Source organism: Monomorium pharaonis, chromosome 6, assembly GCF_013373865.1.
Source record: "Monomorium pharaonis isolate MP-MQ-018 chromosome 6, ASM1337386v2, whole genome shotgun sequence".
NCBI classification, from domain to species: Eukaryota; Metazoa; Arthropoda; class Insecta; order Hymenoptera; family Formicidae; genus Monomorium; species Monomorium pharaonis.
Genome location: NC_050472.1, coordinates 20,853,958 through 20,877,202, shown reverse-complemented (window position 1 = coordinate 20,877,202; position 23,245 = coordinate 20,853,958). Strand labels below are relative to the sequence as shown.

At 27.5% G+C, this 23,245-nt stretch overlaps 1 protein-coding gene across 1 annotated transcript; it reads right to left on the bottom strand.

Moving 5' to 3' along the window:
- Nucleotides 1-1,639: 1,639 nt before the first annotated feature.
- On the bottom strand, nucleotides 1,640-19,816 carry LOC105835223. The gene is given in 14 exon segments (XM_036289079.1): nucleotides 1,640-1,868; nucleotides 2,020-2,232; nucleotides 2,893-3,057; nucleotides 3,155-3,358; nucleotides 3,660-3,800; nucleotides 4,122-4,259; nucleotides 9,346-9,543; nucleotides 9,696-9,725; nucleotides 9,727-9,909; nucleotides 10,412-10,573; nucleotides 10,661-10,864; nucleotides 11,294-11,434; nucleotides 13,575-13,743; nucleotides 18,585-19,816. Coding segments are annotated over 14 exon segments (2,295 nt in total). The 5' UTR covers nucleotides 18,731-19,816; the 3' UTR covers nucleotides 1,640-1,667.
- Nucleotides 19,817-23,245: the final 3,429 nt, after the last annotated feature.

Below are 23,245 nucleotides of genomic sequence, written 5' to 3'. Positions count from 1 at the left end.
ACAATAATGTGCACTTATACTAATTACTTATCTTTATTTTATTATCTCAAAATTGAACACATTTTCTTCGTAATTATAACAAATTATCGCAAAGAAATCCAGTAATATTTTGTTGAAATTGGTCAAAAACCAATTTAAAAACTGACAACTTTACAACATTGCTGCAATTTTAATGAAATGTTTCATGCATGTATGTACAGATTGATCCAATTCCCGAACGAAATTTTGAATCTGATCTAGAAATAAAGTAACACAAGAAGCAAAAATAATGTTTTTATAGTTTATCAATTCTCTATACGCTCTCGAAGTTTTTGTCCGACATTTAATTTTGAGATACTCTGTATCTCCAGACAACATACAACATCTAATTGAATGTTGGAAATCCATTAATGGACCTCCGATTTGGTCTTTATTTTATCCAAATATCCTATGTATGTAATATGTATGTAATACATATGTTTTAAGAACATACATTATTGGATATTCAAAATATGTTCATACTTGGATACTTTAAAGACGTTTATTTTACGTATGTTACAAAACAAATTCTTGTGTAAAATAATTGCCAATATTTTTTAATGTCTAATAAAAATAATAGCATATATAAGAAAAATATTTTCTTAAAAATTGGTTTACATCAGCTCCAACATCTTTACGAGTTCACGAACCTCTCCGTTGCCTTGATAAAGTGAGATAAAAAATAAATAAAAAGGATAGACGCGTTTCTTAATCTTAATTAATAATATAAAGATTGTATTAAAATCTAAAATTTTTTAAATGGAATTCTTAATTTTTACTTCACATTTTTATTATTGACATTGAAACGCAATGATGACATGAGTTTCTTCAAATGTATAATTTATTAATATAGTTATTTAATAATTAGAAACTGATTTTAAAATATTTGTTGTATATTTAAAAAGCAAACAGTCTAAAATTGGACTTGTTTCGAAAATTAAAAAAATAAAAAATAAAACAAGTGTAGGTGTAGTGTTTGTTTTTAATGCAACTTGAAATTAATTTCTTAGCAATTTATTAAGTGCTTACGTACATATACACTTATCTTTATTAAAAATTTTTTTAATGATCAAAAAATCCAATTTTGTTTAGTGCTTAAAATGGACATATTTTAGATGTCCAAAAAAATAACGTCCAAAAAACAAGACATCTTTAAAATGTTCTATAAATGTGTAAGAATATGATTTGGATGTTTTAAATACGTACGAAACATACAGCACGTGCATTTTTAATACATTTTTAAAACATCTGCGTGCTGTCCAAGTATAATTGTAATTTGTTCATACCATGTTTTTACATAATAAAAAAATTAATATTTTTGCACGTCATAAAATAAAATTTTTTATAAGACCGTTAAAGGACTTAATAAATAAATTAAGAATTCATCTTAAATTCTTAAAAAATTTTTATTTACTTTTTCGGAGTAAAATATTTTTGTGTACATAAAATTTTATAAAAGATTTATTAATATTTTTTACTCTGAAATAATACATCATATTTTTGGACATTGACATAACACTTCTTATTTTATATTATCGAATAACTTAAATTTAATACTTCAGGATATTTAATATAACATTAATACATTTGTATATACATTTGTTATAATGTTAATACATTAAATTTTTTCTTCAATATACACAATTATTTTATGACATTCTGTGATAAAGCTTCTCTGATAAATTTAAAAAAAGACTATGTGGAAGCTCGTGTGATATTTGCTGTATATGAACATTTAAACGATTATATGTCTCTTTTTCATAAATGGAAAATGTATTCGGCAAACCCAAATCAGTGAAAAGCTGTTTCACGCGTTTTACTTTCTCTGGATCCGAAACTCCGTAACATTCCTGCATGGAGAGAAACAGAAGAAAAATAAAAGTTTAATACAACAGTGTAATAAAATAATACATCTATTAATTCTTCCATAAATAAGGCTTTCCGGACATTTCAATGGCCGTAAGTTTTAAATTAAAAATGCACCTAATTAGCAATACTCACTTCTAAAATTTTACGCTGTTCTGGAGTAGCGCGTTGAAGAGCCACAACAACTAACCACGTACATTTTCCTTCCTCTATATCAGTATTATCCTTACCACAGACTTTTGAATCCCCGAAGCAAGATAAGTAATCATTTTGGATTTGAAGCAAATGTCCCATTTCTAATAAAATAGTTTTTGCTTGCTTAAATATCTCTGGATCTTTTATTCCAGCCTACATCAAATAATATATCATTGTCATTAAAACAAATTCGTCTTTTCGCGTATACAAAAAAATGTAATATAGCCAATAACATATGTGATTGCGGGTTGCCAACTACATAAAATACTCAATACAATAATATTTGCTATTAATGCAAGTACAATGTTGATACTGCAATAACATATATTATTGTATTAAGTATATCTGTAATTGGCAGCCCGCAATAACATATCTTATTGAATATATTGCATTTTTTTTGTATAAATTCAGTTCAAAGTTTTTTTAAAACAATATTATTTTGACGTCATTAATATTAAAGATTGTCAATTTAAAACTTGTCAAAGCTTGAAATTTGAACAATTTTAAGAAATAAAAATTTTTGTATATAAAGAGTGTAATGGGAATTTTATGTTTTTCATTTTCAATATTTTTGTTTCATCATATATAATTTTATATTTTATTATATATATATAATATTATAAATATTTATCCAATATCATTTTGGAAAACTGATTCACGTACTTTATACTTACAAATTAATTAATCAAAATTGTAGTAAAAACTTCATTAAAATTAATAGAAATTTCAAAATTTTCGATTTATTTTTGATCGAAACAATCTTTTCGGGAAATTACATCTTACTAACAAGAAAAACCTGTACATTACACTCACTAGGTGCATTGCTGCGGTTACTGGCAATAGAAAGGTATGATACGTTGTTTTGTATTCGACAATGGAATTATACTGATTCATCGTAAACAGATTCAAGTTTGGCTTTTTTCCGAAATTAGCAGAGACCAAATCTAAACATTGGCCCATTATTGTCTTCAATACACTCTGTAAAAATAATTTTATAATTGCTCGATTTCAAAAGAAAAGAACAACCAATTAAGTTAGCATGAAGTAGATATTAGAAGATATCCTCCTCACTCACATCTTGGAATATTTCTAACAGATTAACGTAGTATTCTTTTCCTTTAAAGTGTTTTTGAATGAGATAATATATAGTGCTCTCTAACATCATACCATCATTGATTGCCATTACATTTATATCATTGTATTGGTACCAACATGGTTGATCTCGACGAACTAAAGATTGGTCTTGGACGTCGTCTAATATGTTGAAAAATGCTTGCATCTGTGTAATAATAAATGTCTTAAGATTATAATCTACAATATCCTTGTAATCCATTACAATACAATCGCAATAAATTTTTATAATTTTTGATTTAATAATATATTTATACATATAATTTATTATAATATATTTAATATATATTTTTTTAATTAAAATAATTTATATATAATTATACATTATTAAATTATTTTTAATTTAAAAGTGTTACAAACTAAAATATCACATCCCGCGGTTTTTATAATTCGAATTAATTTATAAAAACTATCAGTATTACAAAGAAGAAAAGAACAAAGATACGTACCAGTTCTACACACCATGCTAAAATGCGTACTCGACGAACATCATCCTCTAACAATTGTTCATTAGGTACCAGCGACTTATAGGTACAAATTAATATTAAGCCACGCATTTTCTTTCCATTGGGGACATTATAATTTAATACCTATGTTATACAAAGCTCAGTTTACATCGTTAACAAACGATTGTTATTTTTTTCTCTTTTACAAATTATTATTGCTTTTATTTACTTATTTTGTTATTTTTTTTATTAGATTTCTTAAAATTTTTACAATAATTTATTTGGAATTTACGTTTTATGAAGATTATTTTATGGTATGTTGACTTATTTAACAGGAATGTATTTTAATGTAAACTATTTGTATGATGTAAACCAATCTACTGAATAAATTGCAATTTTTGATTTCTTTTTCACGTTCCGCATGCCTATTGCATAATAATAGTATTTTAATCAATAATGTTTTACCTTTTCTATCCATTTAGGAACATCGGAAATGTCCAAATTTGTAATCGCTTCTTTGATATCACGAACAATGTCTGGCCACACTGCCATCATTTTTTCACCTTCCTTTAACCACATTGTTTGAGTGATGGAATAAGTCATTTACGCTACAATGTGCTAAAAAATCTGACAAATAACAAGCAACAATAATTTAGTTACATTATAAATAAAATTACATTATAAATAAAATAAAAGCCACCAATTTAATAACAAAAATCTATGAACTAAAAAAGTTTCCTTGTTTATTTAATTTATATTTACACCTTATTTATATTTACACTTTGTACCAAATAATTTTATTGATTTTATTTATTTATACCTGATGATTAAATTTTGTCAGCTTTTCCAGAACCTACGTTGAAACTACGAAAGAGAACTAAACATAGATCTGTTCTATGCTTTGATGTATATTCAGTACATTGAATAACAATACATATGTATGTTCTTTTTATATAACATCTTTTTTATGAAGAAAGTCTGTACTTTGATAACATGTTTGTCACATAAATATTAAAAGACTTTTTTAACTCAAGTGGCAAATTATCATTTGTACGATCTTTATTATCAAAGAATCATGTTTCTTTTACAAGATTACAAAGTGTTAATATTAGATTATACATCCACTGATGAATTATATATAAGTATTATATGTAACACATATAAAAAGTTTCCACGTATATATGGTACAAGTTTTAAACAAATTTGTTGTCTACATATTCCATACTTCTTATATAAAAAATTTTTTAAAACAATTTTTGTATAAGAAGTATCGAATATGTGGACAACAAATTTGTTTAAAACTTGTACCATATATACGTGGAAACTTTTTATATGTGTTACATATAATACTTATATATAATTCATCAGTGGATGAATAATCTAATATTAACACTTTGTAACCCACAGATATTACGGCGTCATTACAAAAATATTAAATTATAAAAACAAAATAAAATATTTTAATAAATGTTCTTATATCAACATGTATTTAGAAACGGTTAGAAAAGGTAAGGCTTAGTCTTATTATTATAACTTTTAATCAGAATATATGATATATGTACGCAGATCGCGCAGTTAAAATTATGCAATAGATTTTATAATGCTTAAAATTATTATTTATAATTAAATTTGAATATTTTATGAAACATGATTCTTCTCTATTATATAACAACTGCATATTTTTCTAAAAAAATAATTACTTTCAAAAGCTTGTATAAACTAAATGTGTTTCTATATTCTGTGTTAGATGAAAAAAATTGTTTTGTATAAAATAATTACAAAGAATTATAATTATAATGATTCTAATAACTTCAAACTTTTTAAATAATTGTTTTTAACTAAAATATTACTTTACGCATTAAATTTTAACTAAAACTGGCGTTTTTACATTGAAATAATATACGACGATACTTTATTAATTACATAAAACATATTTCTAAACATTTTTGTTATTTTTGAAAACTTACTTATTCAGGCAAGATTTCAATAGAAGGTTATTTAAATTATTTAAGAGATTTCGAAATTTATTGCGAAACTAATATTGAATGTAGCAGAAAGGAAATATAAACTTATCTATCAGATAAATATGTATCTGTTTTTATTTATCGAGTTTGACATACTCTTAGTCAATTTATAGACTGTCTTGTTAGTACAAATTAATTAATTGCTTAATTATTCTTTAAGTGTTTAAATTACCTTTGAAAATGCTAAAGTGCCCGACAAACTTGATCGGAGTCGATAATGTAGAATCATTCATGTGCATATCACTAACAAGATTTCATATGTATTTTTTTACAAATTTGGAAATCCTTTTCCAGAATTAAAGTATACGCATTAATATCAGCTTATGAATTAATTAGACTTTATACCGAGAATAAAAAAAACGCTCGTTTCTATCAACGTAAATTAATTTTAATTTATCTTTCTTATTCTAATTCTAAAATTTAAAAAAGTAAGTTAAAGCAATATTAAAATTAATCTACGTTAGTAGAAACGGGCCTAGGACGGTCTTTGTGATTTCTCGAATATCTGTTTTTTATTTCAGCTATTAAATGATATTAGCAATAAAACCAAATCACTTTTTTTAGTGAAAAGAAGAATTGAAGTACACTCATTAAATGCAATGTTTTAATTACTGGCACTAAAAATAAATAATACAAATATACACTAAAAAAATTGTTGTTCATCAATGTATGACATTTATTGACTTAAAATTCATTAATACAATCAACCTTCTTTTAATAGTATATATATATATATATATATATATATATATATATATATATATATTACATTGAACATATTTATTAGCCATAAATAAATTTATTAATGTAAACATGAATTTATTAATATAAAGCTTAAAGAATCATGATAATAATATAATTCTTAATATACTAATTTTAATAAATTTTTATTAGTAGAATAAATTTTTTTTGCCTTTATGTACAGTTTTTGCTCAGTATACATTGTTTTTCATTCAACAATGGAATTAATCGAAAAATTAAAAATGGCCATGTATTGTTACTGCAAAGCCATCTCTCTGCAATAAACAGGAAAAAAGTCGATACAAGTACACTTATATTTTTATTTTATTTTATTGTTTTCAACAGAGTTGACAAGTAACGGGTTACTTGTAAGAAAGTTGTAGTTACAGTTACTTTTTCAGTAATTATAACTTAACTCGTTACTTTTTTCTATTTGTAATTGTAAATTAATTTAGTAACATTTGTTTGATAATTACTTTAATATTTATTTTAATAATTATTTTTTTGGAAACATGAACTATAATTCTTAATCAGCAACCGGGTAATATCAAGTCTACATCTAAAAGAAATTATATCGATTCTTAATCAAATAATTGCAGTATTAATAGAAATGCTAAATGATTACACTACAATTAAGAAACTTTTATTAATTATAACACAGATAATCCGAGTTCTCTGTCTGTGGAGCGTATGTTTAGCATCGGTGCCTCTATGACGCCACAAAGAGATTATCTTAATAATGAAGTATTTGACTATCAAATTCTATTTAAAAAAATAAAAATTTTTATTAAAAATTTGTGACAAAGTGAATGTATAAATTAATGTAAGACAGCTGAAATAGCGTTATATTTTATTAAATCCTGATAACAGTAACATATATGACTTAGTTTTTTGCCTTTATAAAGTTCTTATTTAGTGTACATAAAATAATAAAACACGTAATAATTAAGCACGTAATATACAACAGTTAGTAAAGCATAAAATGTTAGTTTCTTATTTCTTATATTTAGAATAATATACAATTATTTAAGAAAAAAGCAACTGAAACTAAAAAAGTAACGACTCGTTACTTCATTAGTAACTGTAATACAATAAATTATTTTTTTAAATCGGTAACTTGTAACTGTAGTTACTTTTTTAATGACTGGAACTGTAACTTGTTATTTTTAGTTAAAGTAACTTTCTCATCTCTGGTTTCAAGTGTGCAAAAACACTTCATTAGTTGAATAACTTATTCTAAACTCGATCGGCTTTTCAGAAACGATAATGTGCCCTTTTAATAATTAATTACCTTTATTTTATTATCTCAAAACCTGAACATTTTTTTTGTAATTATATCAAATTATTGCAAAGAAATCCAGTAATATTTTGCTGAAATTGGTCAATGACTAAATTAAAAACTGACAACGTTAAAACATTGCTGCAATTTTAAGGAAATATTTCATACATGTATGTATGTACATACAGATTGTTCCATTACTTGCTTATCAAAATTTTGACATATTTAATCTAGAAATAAAGCAAAACGGAAAACAAAAATAACCTTTTATTATAGTTTATCAATTCTTTATACCTTTTCAAAGTTTTTGTCCGACATATAATTTTGGGATATCCTGTATCCAGATAATACACAACCATCCAATGCACTTCCGATTTTGGTTTTTATTTTATTCAAATATTCTATGCATCTAACATGTATGTAATACAAACGTTTTAAGAACATACACTATTGGACATTTAAAGTACGTCTTATTTGAATATTTTATTTCTTTTTGGATATTTTACTAAATCATTTGGTTGACTCAACTATAAACAAATAAATGGCCAAAGAAAGATTTAGCAATTACTGCCAAGATGTAGTAACTATTATCAAATGTAGTAATAATTACCAAATATTTTACTAAAAATTACAACTAAATATATTTAGTAACTATTACCACCCAGTTTTTTCGGTGTTTTGCCTTGATAAAACGACATAGAAATAAACAAAAAGAATAGACGCGCCACTTAATCTTAATTAATAATATAAAAATCGTATTAATATCTAAAATTTTTTAAATAAAATTCTTAATTTTTATTGCACCATTTTATTATTGACATTGAAACGTTAAAGGAATAACGACATGAGTCTCGTCAATTGTGTAACTTATTAATATGGTTATTTAATAATTAGAAATTGGTTTTAAAATATTTGTTGTATATTTAGAAGTAAACAAACTAAAATTGGACTTGTTTCGATCATAAAAAAATAAAAAAATAAGATAGGCGTAAGTGTATAGTGATTGTTTTTAATGCAACTTGAAATTAATTTGTAAGTAATTTATTAATTGCTTACGCATATATTAATATACTTATCCTTATCAAAATTTTTTAAATGATTAAAAGATCTAATTTTATTCCGTTCAGTGCTTAAAATCGACATATTTCAAATGTCTAAAAAAGTAACACAAGACGTCTTTAAAATGTTATAAATGTTTCAGAATCTGATTTGAATATTTTAAATACGTACGGAATATCCAGCATAAATGTACATTTTTAATACGTTTTTAAAACGTCTGTGTGCTATCTGGGTATAGTTGTAATTTGTTTATACCACGTTTTTACATAATTAAAATTAATATATTTCAACTTTACAAAATAAAATTTTTTATAAAACCATTGGAGGACTTAATAAGTAAATTAAGAATTTATATCTAACTTTTTAAAAATTTTTATTTACTTTTTCGGGGTAAAATATTTTCATGTACATAAAATTTTATAAAAAATCCATTAATATTTTTTACTTTTAAATAATATATCATACTTTTGGACATTAGCAGAATTTCTTTTTTTATATTATTAAATACGTTAAATTTAATGCTTCAGCATATTTAATATAATATTAACTACATTAAAATTTTTCTTCAATGTACACGATTATTTTAAGATATTCTGTGATAAAGCTTCCCTAATAAATTTAAAAAAATACTATGTGGAATTCCGTGTGACATTTGCTGTATATGAACATTTAAAAGATTATATGTCTCTTCTTCATAAATGGAATATGTGTTCGGTAAACCCAGATCGATGAAGAGCTGTTTCACGCGTTTTATTTTCTCTGGATCCGAAACTCCGTAACATTCCTGCATGAAGAGAAACAGAAGAAAAATGAAAGTTTAATACAACAGTGTAATGAAATAATACATATATCAATTCTTCCATAAATAAGGCTTTCGAAAACACGTCAATGGCTGAAAGTTTTAAATTTAAAATGCACCTAATCAGCAACACTTACTTCTAAAATTTTACGCTGTTCCGAAGTGGCGCTGTTGAAGAGCCACAACAACTAACCACGTACATTTTCCTTCCTCTATATCAGTATTATCCTTGCCACAGACTTCTGAATCCCCGAAGCAAGATAAGTAATCATCTTGGACTTGAAATAAATGTCCCATTTCTAATAAAATGGTTTCTGCTTGCCTAAATATCTCTGGGTCTTTTATTCCAGCCTACATCAAGTATTATGTCACAATATGTCATTATCATTAAAACAAATTTGTCTTTTCGCGCATAAATTTAGTTTAAAATAGTTTTGTTAAAATAATATTATTTTGACATGGTTAATATTAAAAAGTTGTCAATTTCAAATTTGTAAAAAATCGAAATTTCAATATTTTTCAATAATAAAAATTTAACTTTATTTAAAAAGTGTAATAATTTTTGTATATAAAAATTGTAGTGAAAATTTGCTATATTTTAAAAAATTTTTGTTTTATCATATAGTTTTATATTTTATCAGATATATAATTATATCAATATTTTTCCAATAGCATTTTAAGAAACTAATTCAAAAACTATTTACTTCTAATTTAAAAATTAATCGAAATTAGTAGTAAAAAGTTTGTTGAAATTAACAGAGATTTCGAAAATTTTTTACTTACTTTTGACCAAAGCGATATCTCTTTTCAAGAAACTACATCTGATTTAAAAAAACCAATACGTTATACTTACTAGGTGCATTGCTGAAAATACTGGCAACAGAAAACCATGTGCTGTTTTATACTTTACAATAGAATTATACTGATTCATCGTAAACAAATTCAAATTTGGCTTCTTTCCAAAATTAGTAGAAAGCATATCCAAACATTGGCCCATTATTGTCTTTAATACAACCTGTAAAAATAATTTTATAATTGCTCAATAAAAAAAAAGAACAATCAAGTTAGCATGAAGTATTAGAAGAAAGATATCCTCACTCACATCTTGGAATATTTCTAACAGATTAACGTAGTATTCTTTTCCTTTAAAGTGTTTTCGAATGAGATAATATATAGCGTTCTCTAACATTATACCATCATTGACTGCCATTAAACCTATATCATTGTACCGGTACCAACATGGTTGACCTCGGCGAAGTAATGATCGGTCTTGGATGTCGTCCATCACGAGCAAATATGTTTGCTTCTGTGTAACAATAAATGTCTCAACATTATAATCCATAATATTCATATATTCCATGTTAATTGCAATATATTTTTATAATTTAAAATTTATAACATATTTATGTATATAAATTATAATAATATATTTAGTACATACGTTTTTAATTTAAAAAACTTGTACATTATTAAATTATCTTTTATTTAAAGTGTTATAAATTAAAATGTCACATGTCGCGTTTAATACAACCTTTAAGGCCAGTTTCTACCAACGTAGATTAACTTTAATCTCGGTTTAATTTACTTGTTATTTCTAGTTCCAAAAATTAGAAAGAGATAAAGAATAAGTTAATCCGAGATTAAAGTTAATTTACATTGATAGAAATGGGCTTATTTCGAATTGATTTATGAGAAATATCGGTATCATGAAGAAAAGAAAAACAAAATTACGTACCAATTCCACACACCATGCTAAAATTCGTACTAGACGAATGTTTTCGTCCGTAAGTTGATTACTTGGTGCCAATAGCTTATAAGTATAAACTAACGTTAAAGCGCGAATTTTCTTTCCTCCTGGGACGTTGTACTGTAATACCTGTGTAACAAAAAGATATGTCAGTTTATGTGTTTATTCAAATTTATAACTTGCTTTGTTTTTCATTATTTTAGATTTTCTATTGTTAGTAAAATACACTCAGTCTCTCAAAAAGCGGTACACTCAAAATGTGAGAAAAATTTAGGTCATATTCAAATCTTTGCGTGTTTGCAAAAAATGATCGTAGAAATGCAAACCAAAAAGCATTTCAAAGCTTAAACTCTCTACTTTTTTAATCTTTTGATTAAAAACTGAGTTTTGCGACGTAACCATTTTTTTAAGACAAAGCACGATTTGTATCAATTTTTAACGTACCATGGGCTAATTTTTTTTTACTTAATCTGATAAAACATTTTTGTAAATTACGTTTTTCTCTTTAAAATTTGCTTCTTTAAATTTTTTACCATTATTTTTGATTGAGTTATAAACGATCAAAGAAAAAACGGCATTTAAAATTTAAACATTCGTAACTTGGTTGCATAAAAATAGTTGCAGAGAAATTACAATAAAAAATTCAAAAATCTAAAACCTCTACTTTATTTAATAAAAAAATTTTCTGTTGCTTAAAAGCCGTCTTGATGCTGACTGTAAAAATTACATGTTTTCTTTTATTTGAAGATTTGGCGCTACTTTTAAAATAATCGTAGGACTTTAAAGATGTCTACGTATTCTTTAAGTTAAAAGTATCCTTAAATCTTAAATTATTCAAGGCTTAGAATATTTTTTCCGTATGTCCTAGGACTTGAAATGTGTCTTTTTTTCTGTGCGGCGATCGTTGATCGCCGCACAGTCATTACCCAAAACATATCACGAGATCTCAAATACCGTTTTTTCTTTGATCGTTTATAACTCAGTCAAAAATTGTTGTAAGAAAAATTAAAAAAAGAAGCTAAAGAGTAGAGTTTATTTTACAAAAATTTTTTATCAGATTATGTAAAAAAAAATTATTTTAGTCAATGAATATGTTCAAATTTGATGCAAATTTTTAAACATTTTTTTGTGCTTTGTCTTAAAAAAAAAAAGGTCATATTGCACAACTCAAAGTTATTAATCAAAAGATTCAAAAACTATAGAGTTAAGCTGTTAAATGGTTTTTGTTTTGTATTTCCACGATCATTTTTTGCGAAGATACAAAGATTTGAAAATGACCTAAATTTTTCTCACATTTGAATGTACCGCTTTTTTAGGAACTGAGTTATGTTAGTAAAATATCCTCGACATTAATATTTTTTAAATCTTACTAATTTTTATTTATTAATATGTTTTTTTTAATATCTGTAAATTTAAATTTTTATTTATTTTTATTAATTTGTACAACATCACTATAAGTAAAATTTTATTTAAATTTGATATTTATATTATAACTAGCTATGCCCTGCCACGCGTTGCTGTGGCTCTCTATTCTTATGCTACGTTTTTTTCAAATTTTCTTTGCTTTCGTTGTTTAACTTTCAAGAGACTTGCTTTACTGTTGCTCTTTTTATTTTATTTTTGAATAAGCATTTATCTATTTTTAATAAATCTAATATTTATTTATTTACGTACTTCTAACTTTTTTTTCTAAAAGCTGCCATAGATTTAGAAATCCATTCAAAAGACTGGTGTTTTAAATAAGTTCCTTTTTTTCAATAAAAGAACAGCCATCTTTATTTTTTTATTACCTTAATTTAAATACAATAGAAACATTCTTCGCCTCTCCCGGACTCTCCCGTCTCTCCCCGTCTCTCCCGGTCTCTACCCGTCTCTCCCGGTCTCTCCCGGTCTCTCCCCGTCTTTCCCGGTCTCTCCCCGTCTCTCCCGGTCTCTTCCGGTCTCTCCGGTCTCTACCCGTTCTCCTCGTCTCTCCCGGTCTCTCCCCGTCTCTTCCGGTCTCTCCCCGTCTCTCTCGGTCTCTACCCGTTTCTCCTCGTCTCATCCCGTCTCTCCCCATTTCTACCCGTCTCTCCCGATCTCACCCGGTCCCTCCCGGTCTCTCCCCGTCTTTCCCGGTCTCTCCCCGTCTCTCTCGGTCTCTCTCCGTCTCTCCCTGTCTCTCCCTGTCACTCCCCGTCTCTCCCGGTCTCTCCCCGTCAATTTGTATATATAAATTCTAATTTCATATTTTATTTTAGTAATTATTTTTATCAATATAAAGACTTACTTTTGCCATCCATTTGGTAACGTCAGGAATATTTAAATTCTTTGGTACATCTGTGAGATCGCGAACAACATCCGGCCATACTGCCATCATCTCTCGGCTTTCTTCCTTGCTTGTTGACCATGTCGGCTGTGTCACGAAATGAACCATTCGCGCATTACACATCAACGTTCTAAAAACGTCACAAACATTAATATTACGGCAAATATCAGATGACAGTAACAATGGTGAGACGATTATTTTTATACAAGCGCGAATAAGTAACAAAAAGAACAAAAAAAAGTATAAAACTAATCTTCACTAAATGTGCACACAATAGAAAAAGATAATTACTGACGTATATCTTTATCAAAATAATATGAAATGCTTTGGAATAAACTAAAGCTTAAGCATAAACAGAGCGCGATCTGTGTAATGTAACACTTTGCGATTCGTCAGCTGTAACAAACGCTTATTTGCATGCACAAATAATTATCGAGTCCATTTGCAATAACGACCTATTGAAACTATTCACGTGCTAACGCTTGACTATTATAAACAATTACAGGCTACACTTTAAGAAATATAATACGCAATATATTTCAAATGATAATATTGTACGACGTACGATAATACGATATACGTTATAATATACAATAATTAAGTATAAGGGTCACAAAATTCTCTTTAAAAACAAGTCAATTTTGCGTTTGTTCAATACGACAACGTAAATTGTTAGTTATCAGTCTCTATTACAATCTCTTACTAGAGACTGATAACTAACAATTTACGTCGTTGCATTGAACAAATGCAAAATCAACTTGTTTTTAAAAAGAATTTTGTGTTTGACATTTCTGCGAAATAAATATCTTATACACTTAATTAAAATTCTAAAATAAAATCTCGAATACATAAAGATGTTTGCCTGTAAATTCAAGTGGCTAATAAACACTTTCGTCGAAATAAATAACTAGAATAAATAATAATAAATTTATTTACAAAATAAAGACTAAATTATTTTTTGAAAACACCGCAAGATCTGTTCGGATCTATTCGAATCTGATTCAGAAATCTTTCGTAGAAAAGTATTAATAAAATTTTTATATAATATAGTGACTCTTATTTTAAATATAATTACATTACTAGAATATATTAATAGAAAAAAATTATTACCATCGTTTATCAAAATGTTGGATTCAGCTGTGTGTGTACACTCGAACGATTAAACCGAAATGAAACTTGGAAAACATTAAACATTTTCGTGTTTTAGCTAAAATATTATTTAACATGCTATCAAAATTATTTTCTGAAATTCTTCTTTTTCTTCACTACACAGCACTATAATCAGAAGCGTTGAAATTACCAATCTCCTCTTCGCGCTACGTCAAAACTATTCTTTAATTGTTATTGCGCATGTTCAACATGGAGACATATGGGAGCGGAGGAAAAAAAAGATCAACCATTTATTATTGCAAGATAACAATTCACGCGATTTTTTGCATCATAATTCAATACAACGAGAAAAAACAATGGCATCAAAGGTACATTCGATATAAGTGCTTGGATATTTTTAAGACCGCTGCTGAAACTCTCGTAAAAACTCATACAGCACAAAACATTCCGGTAATGTTGCAGCAATTTTGCAATGTTTTTGCATTGTCAAGATGTTGCAATATTGTTGCAATATTGCTCACGTTATCCTTGGTAAAAATTTTTCTCAAATTGGAAAATTTTTATTTAAATTGGAACACTTTTAAAAAATACTGAAAAAATCTGTCATTTCTTAGAATTTTTTATAGTTAAATTTTAAAATATTCTAAGATATAAATCTTTATATATAGTTATAAAATTTCTTTCAACTGTTTGAGGTATTTTTTTAGAATTTCTGTATAATTTTATGTTTTAGAAAATTTTTTAGATCTTCTAAAAACAGCGTTTCAATTTGTAAGAAAATTCCAAGAAAAATTTTTTCATTGGAAATTTTTCTAATAATCGGAAGTACGGAAGTTTACGAGCAGGAGCAATAATTGATCAGCATCAATAGAAGCTTCGCTTATTCGTTGTGAACGATGAAAGAGCGCTAACAAAATCGAATAACGCGGAAAGGTAAACGTAACAATCGGCTTATTTTTATCCAGCACCAACGTTCCACGTGATAACCACGGTAATAAATGCGAGCACGTGTTGCGGATCACGCCCGGCGCCGTTAGGATGCGCGAGTGTAGAATAGCTTCGAATAAACAAGTTTATCAATAATCTAACTCTAACAAGATGCGTTTCGATGTGCGGTATTCAACGTACCTCCTGTATCTTTTCACATGAAGCAACTTAGTATAAAAATACATTTTATTCGAAAATAATTTGCCAATCATTATCATCACCTTGATTCATGAAGGCTTCATTAGTTTATCAGAAATTTACGTTACATATGTGCACATACTTACACAGTAGAAAATTTTGTGTTTTTTTGTTATAAAATATCGTGGTTAAAACTTTTATGTTAAAATTTAACATATTTGCTTGTTACTTTAACATATTGCTGTTGTTAATTCAAGTATACTGTTAAATTATTAGAATAACTGGAAAAAAAGTGTAAAAGAAACGCAACGTGCACATACTTTTAATTTTACACAATAAATATGTTTCTTATTATTTATCGTAATATTTATTCGAGGCATAAGAGACGATTAACACAAGAAGAAACGGAAAAAGATTATTTGTTCCTAGAATTGTCAAGCAGTGATGTGACTGATTTTGGACCATCGGCCGAACGTATAAAAGAATGTCGAAATGCTAACACTTTTAAAAATATAAATAGTATAAAATCATTTTTATTACTTTAAACTATTTTTAATATATTATATATCTGTATGGATATATGACAGAACATTATATATAAACGCGTATTTGCAATATTACAGGTACGTATCAAATACATATAATTTGCGCGTGTTTAACACGTATCGAATAAATATTGTCATATGTATCTGATACGTAGCGTACATTACGTATCTAGACCGCGGATATTCACCGGTATTAAACATGTATCTAGTACATGATTCATATGTATTGCTACGTATCTGCCATATAGCAACATTTTAAATTTTATGCATCGGCTATCTGAAATATAAAATGCTGTGCGGGTAATTTTGTTGCGAAAAAATAATATTATTTTAATATTACTACAATGTTTTTTGCTTACTAGAATATGCCCTCTGAATTTTAATCGTAGATGTATTCACAAAATAAATTTTGTATCCAATTTGCTTATTCTAATACAATATGCAGCACAATTCATACATATACATTTCCAATAATTCGTATTATTTTTCGCTAAAACGTTCAAGATATCAAAAGTGTGTAGGCAATCGCGCGCTATCAAACAAAGAGCCCGCATTTCAAATCAGCTGTTTTAACAAACAATTTAATTAATTTTAACTGAATATTTGGTAGCTAAAGTAATTTTAATTAGTCGGTTATAAGTGAAAAAAGAGTTTTATGATAAAAATTAGCCGTTGATCGGAGAAGAATGTACATTTAAAAACTATTAAAAAGTTCTGAATACTTTATTAACCATATTCTTATCGACAAATCTGTTTGCGACCACGAATAATAAAATAAGCAGTAAATCTATGATAATCCGTTACTTATTAATATTGATTTCTGTCAGCATGGATCAACCTTGATCGATTTACTCTTTTTTTACTTCTAACATTTTTTCTATTTTCATACAAATGAGAACATTTATTTTAATAGTAAATTAATTCTCCGATACATATTTTAAACATAAAGTTAAGATTGCCCATTCGATCTGCAGCGGATTTGGTGCTAAACTATATATAAAACTAAGCTAAATATTAATGCTGAGAAGCATCTTTAAAATTATCTTTTACCCAAAAAAAACTATTAATAATTTACTGCAAAAAATAATACCTTAGCCAGGATTACTTTTTGCACTGGATTATTCAGGGTTTTTTTTTTATAATAAGGAGGGATTTTAAAGATGTTTTTGCGCAATGATATTTAGCTTAGTAACTTAGAAAACTGACGAAATTGTCGGTGCGCAATTTATATGAACTAAGAGTATTAGGCCTGGTCTACAATAACTGGAGTAAGCATGGAGTAAGAAGTAAGAGTAAGATAATAATTTCTTTCTGCGCTGTGATTGACCGAGCGTTAAGAAAAGCAGAAATAAAAGTAATGGCGATGAAATGTTCGAAAATTTTAAGCTCTCATTGGATATCGCTCATCGCTCGTCGCTTATCGCGTCTAGTGTGCGAGAGCCATAAGACAAAATAAAAATAATTTATTTCGCTCACGCCCTTACACCAGCTTTCTTACACTGGATTAACCCTTTTGAGCTTAGTGTTCTTACTCCATACTTACTCTAGCTATTGTAGACAAAATTGTCGGTGCGCAGTTTATATGAACTGAGAGTATTAAAGTAATAGAAAAATGATGTTCAGCAGATCCGCTGCAGATCTTGGTGTTGAATATCATTTTTCTATTACTTTAATACTCTCAGTTCATATAAACTGTGCAATTTCATCAGATTTTAAAGTTACTAAGCTAAATACTGATGCGCAAAAGCATCTTTAAAATCTCTCTTTACTCAAAAAATCTAAATAATTCAGTGCAAAAAGTAATCCTGAGGTATTATTTTTTGCAATAAATTATTTACAATTTTCTTTCGGGTAAAAGATAATTTTAAAGATGCTTCTCAGCATTGATATTTAGCTTAGTTTTACTACTAAACAGGCGATCTCAACTTTACCTATTAATTTCATATTAATTAATTTTATATAAACATTCTTGTTTATATAAAAAAAAGTTCTTTCTTCGCGACAAATTCTTTCGTCGTTTGCTATGTTTACTCCCTACGTGCTTTCCCTGTGAAACATCGGGGCGACAGTTTAAGACGCATTCTTTCAGTTCCCTCCTCTGACAGACGCATTCGATTGACACTCCGAGTGTCTTTTGCTCGATCGAAATGATGGAACGTCACGGGGATGATTTTACACGCTACTGTCTCACCTCCAGCACGCCGCGTTCCCGCGGCGCACGCCCATGTGTCCGACGTGTGCGTGGCCGGTGGCGGTGGCGGCGACGGCGGCGTTGGTGGTAAGACGTCGCGCGACGCCGATCGCCGACAGAAACTGGTTCCGCGCGACGGATGACATAGCCCGGAGTTACTGGAACACACTCTCGTGCTCTGCGAAAAGAGAAAACGACCACCCGGATTCACGTTGACGACAACGATGTTGAACCTGGCACTCCGAGTCGAGCACTCACGACCGGACTAGACGGACCCGGGGTCTCGTTCTCGTTGAACGGCCAGCGACCGTCAGCACGCGGCGAGCGGGGGAGAAAAATTCCGGGTGAGAAAGGGGTGACAAAGGAGAGGGAAACAAAGATAACACAGAAGGAGGAAAAATTGGAGCAGAAAGAAATGGGGACGGGTCATACGACCATATGAAACGACCCGGTACCGGAGATTCGCTCGTCGACTTCCGATCCATACAGACGTGTGAATTCTGAGTTACATATTCCAACGTACTTTATATTTATTATATATCTATAGTCTTCTACATTATTATCTATTTATTGAAAAGAATCGGCTTGTATTATCATCCTGATATTACAATATTACGAGACTATAACTTTATCACAGAAATATAGATATTTCTTAAATCTGAAGTGAAATCGACGCACAATAATCCGCCATTTTATTAATTCTCCACTTGGAACTACGTACAGGATATTATTCTATTAATGCTACTTATCCTCTTCACTAAATCAATTGAGGAGTATTATTATTCTGGCAAATTATTATTTTTTGAGTCTGACTGCTACATCAGGTGGGTGAGTTCCAACATAAAGCTTGACTATTGCTTTCCGTGTAAAAATTTGACCGTGGTAAACTAGTTTGGGTCTAACACTCGGCCAGTTTTTTCAGCTTATTTTTCTTAGCCAAACGCTAGAAAGAATTTAACTCGCGTATATTTGCTAGATACGTTTTGTCTAGTAATTATCTACATTAACTTGCAAAAAACACACAGAATATTTTACAAAGTAAAATTAAAATTTCAAATAAAAAAAGCTAAAAGTGTTATCTACAAAAATAAAGAAACGTTGCCTTATTTAAACATGCTTTAACTTTAACAAATACGACTGTTACTTGGCTGAAACATGTATAGTCTTTTTCCTCTTACAAAATTATCGTAGAAATAATTTAGAACTTTTAATTTTTTGTTAACATTTTTTTCAATTCTCAAAAACTCTTAAAAATACTTAGAAATATTTAAAAATTTTCTAAATTAATCAGAATTTTTTATTTTTTAAATTCTTCTAACATCTATTAAACTGATCTATAATATATATGTATCAGTAAACCTAAAGTACTCATCATGGATCATCACAAAATGTTAGTCCGCGTACGATCTTCGAGGTCAAGCAACGTTAACGGCGGCTAACAATTGGATAGGTGACCGTTTTTCCGATTGTAGAAATTAAGCTATAATAGATGTAAATTTTCTAAAATGTTTCTATAATAATTTACATTGATATGTTTCAGAAATATTACCAAAATATTGCAGAAATCTTTCAGCAAGATTGTATTTGAAATTATCACGGACATTGAAATATTGCAGAAATGTTGCAGAAACAGTCATGAAATATTTCTATGATATTGTTGTAAAGGTGTAATATTTCAAATAAAATGTTTTAGAAATATTACATGCCGAGTGGGTAAATACAATGGTTTTGTATATCTACTGAATATTTTTCAAATTCTATTTATGATTTATACTTTTATTTTTGCGCTTGGTTGATGTTACAACCTAATGATTTTTCAATCCTCAATTTTTTTCTTTAATTATTAACCTTTTACTTTAATTAAAAACCTTTTACGCTATATAATACACAAACAATTCTATACGAACGATATTATATCTGATATGATGCGTTAAAGATTTTTGTATCTTTCATTAATGATTTGTTTCCCAAGCTAGTAATATATACTCCCTATATTTAATCGTTGTACAGTTTAAAATAAAAGCTAAAAAAAAATTAATAGGGAAAAAAATCATATCCATTATTAAGATCCGATGTCTGACCGTTATAGGTCAGATTTATAACTCACTGATATGTTTAACATATTACGGTCGGTTAGAATATTATAAATTAATTAATTGCTTAACCATTCTTTAGGTGTTTAAAATTACCCTTGGGGATGCTAAAGTACCCGACAAACTTGATCATTTTGTATGCATTTTTTTTACAGATTTGGAAATCCTTTTCCAGAATTAAAGTATACGCATCAGCTTATGTCAGTTTATGAATGAATTGGACTTTATGCCAAAAATTAAAAAAAAACGCTCGTTTCTACCAACGTAAATTAATTTTAATTTATTTATCTTATTGTAATTCTAAAATTTATAAAAAGTAAGTTAAAAGTGTCGATTCGATGTACTATTTCTCACTGGGTAAATCACTCTTTTTAGTAAAAAGAACTGAAGTACACTTATTAAATGCAATGTTTTAATTACTGGCACTAGAAATAAATAATACGAATATACACTAAAAAAAAATTGTTGCTCATTAATGTATAACGTTTATTGACTTAAAATTCATTGATACAATAAACCTTCTTTTAATAGTATATATATATTACATTGAACATTTTTATTAGCCATAAATAAATTTATTAATGTAAACATGAATTTATTAACATAAAGCTTAAAGGATCATGATAATAAAATAATTCTTTGGACTAATATTAATAAATTTTTATTGGTACAATAAATATTTTTTTACATTTATGTACAGTTTTGGCTCAGTAAACGTTGTTTTGCATTCAGCAATGGAATTATATCGAAACAAAGATTAAAAATGGCCATGTATTGTTATCGGCAAAGCCATCTCTCTGCAGTAAAAAGAAAAAGGAATACACTTATATTTTTATTTTATTTTATTGTTTTTAACAGAGTTGCAAAGTAACGAATTACTTGTAAGAAAGTTATATTTACTTTTTCCGGTAATTATAACTTAACTCATTACTTTTCCCCACTTGTAATTGTAACTTAATTTAGTTACATTTTTTGATAATTACTTTAATATTTATTTTAATAGTTACTTTTTTGAAAACATGAAGTAAAATTCTTAATCAGCAACTGGGTAATATCAAGTCTACATCTAAAAGAAATTATATCGATTCTTAATCAAATAATTGCAGTATTAATAGAAATGCTAAATGATTACACTACAATTAAGAAACTTTTATTAATTATAACACAGATAATCCGAGTTCTCTGTCTGTGGAGCGTATGTTTAGCATCGGTGCCTCTATGACGCCACAAAGAGATTATCTTAATAATGAAGTATTTGACTATCAAATTCTATTTAAAAAAATAAAAATTTTTATTAAAAATTTGTGACAAAGTGAATGTATAAATTAATGTAAGACAGCTGAAATAGCGTTATATTTTATTAAATCCTGATAACAGTAACATATATGACTTAGTCTTTTGCCTTTATAAAGTTCTTATTTAGTATACATAAAATAATAAAGCACGTAATAATTAAGCATGTAATATACAACATTTAGTAAAGCATAAAATGTTATATATATATATATATATATATATATATATATATATATATATAGTTTCTTATTTCTTATATTTAGAATAATATATGTACATACATACAATTATTTAAGAAAAAAGCACCTAAAAGAAACTAAAACAGTAACGACTCGTTACTTCTTTAGGAACTGTAATTACAAAGAGTTTTTTTTTTTAATCGGTAACGTGTAACTGTAACTAGTTACTTTTTTGATAAAAAAACATCTATGGTTTTCAAGTATGTAACACTTTATTAGTTGAATAACTTAATCGATCGGCTTTTTAGAAACAATAATGTGCCCTTTTAATAATGAAGTACCTTTATTTTATTATCTCAAAACCTGAACATTTTCTTCGTAATTATATCAAATTATTGCAAAGAAGTCCAGTAATATTTCGCTGAAATTAGCCAATTTAAAAACTAACAACGTTAAAACATTGCTGCAATTTTAAGGAAATGTTTCATGCATGTATGTACAGGTTGTTCCATAACTCGCAATGAAAATTTTGACATATCTGATATAAAAATAAGGCAAAACAAGAAGCAAAAATAAACTTTTATTATAGTTTATCAATTCTCTACACCCTTTCAAAGTTTTTATCCAACATATAATTTTGGGATATCCTATATCCAGACAACACACAACCATCTATTGCACCTCCAATAATTTTGGTCTTTATTTTATCCAAATATTCTATATATGCTTCTAATATGTAACACAAATGTTTTAAGAACATACACTATTGAACATTTATAATATGTCTTATTTAGATATTTTTAAAATGTTTATTTTACGTACATTACAAAAATTTCTTGTGTAAAATAATTGTCAATACTTTTTAACGTGTAATGCAAATAATAGCAAGCATGAGAAAAATATTTTCTTGAAAATTGGCTTAGATCAGGCCCAAAATCTTGACAAACTCACGAATCTGTATCATCTCTCCGTTGCCTTGATAAAATGAAATAAAAAATAAACAAAAAGGATAGACGCGCTACTTAATCTTAATTAATAATATAAAAATTGTATTAAAATATACAATTTTTAAAATAGAATTCTTAATTTTTAT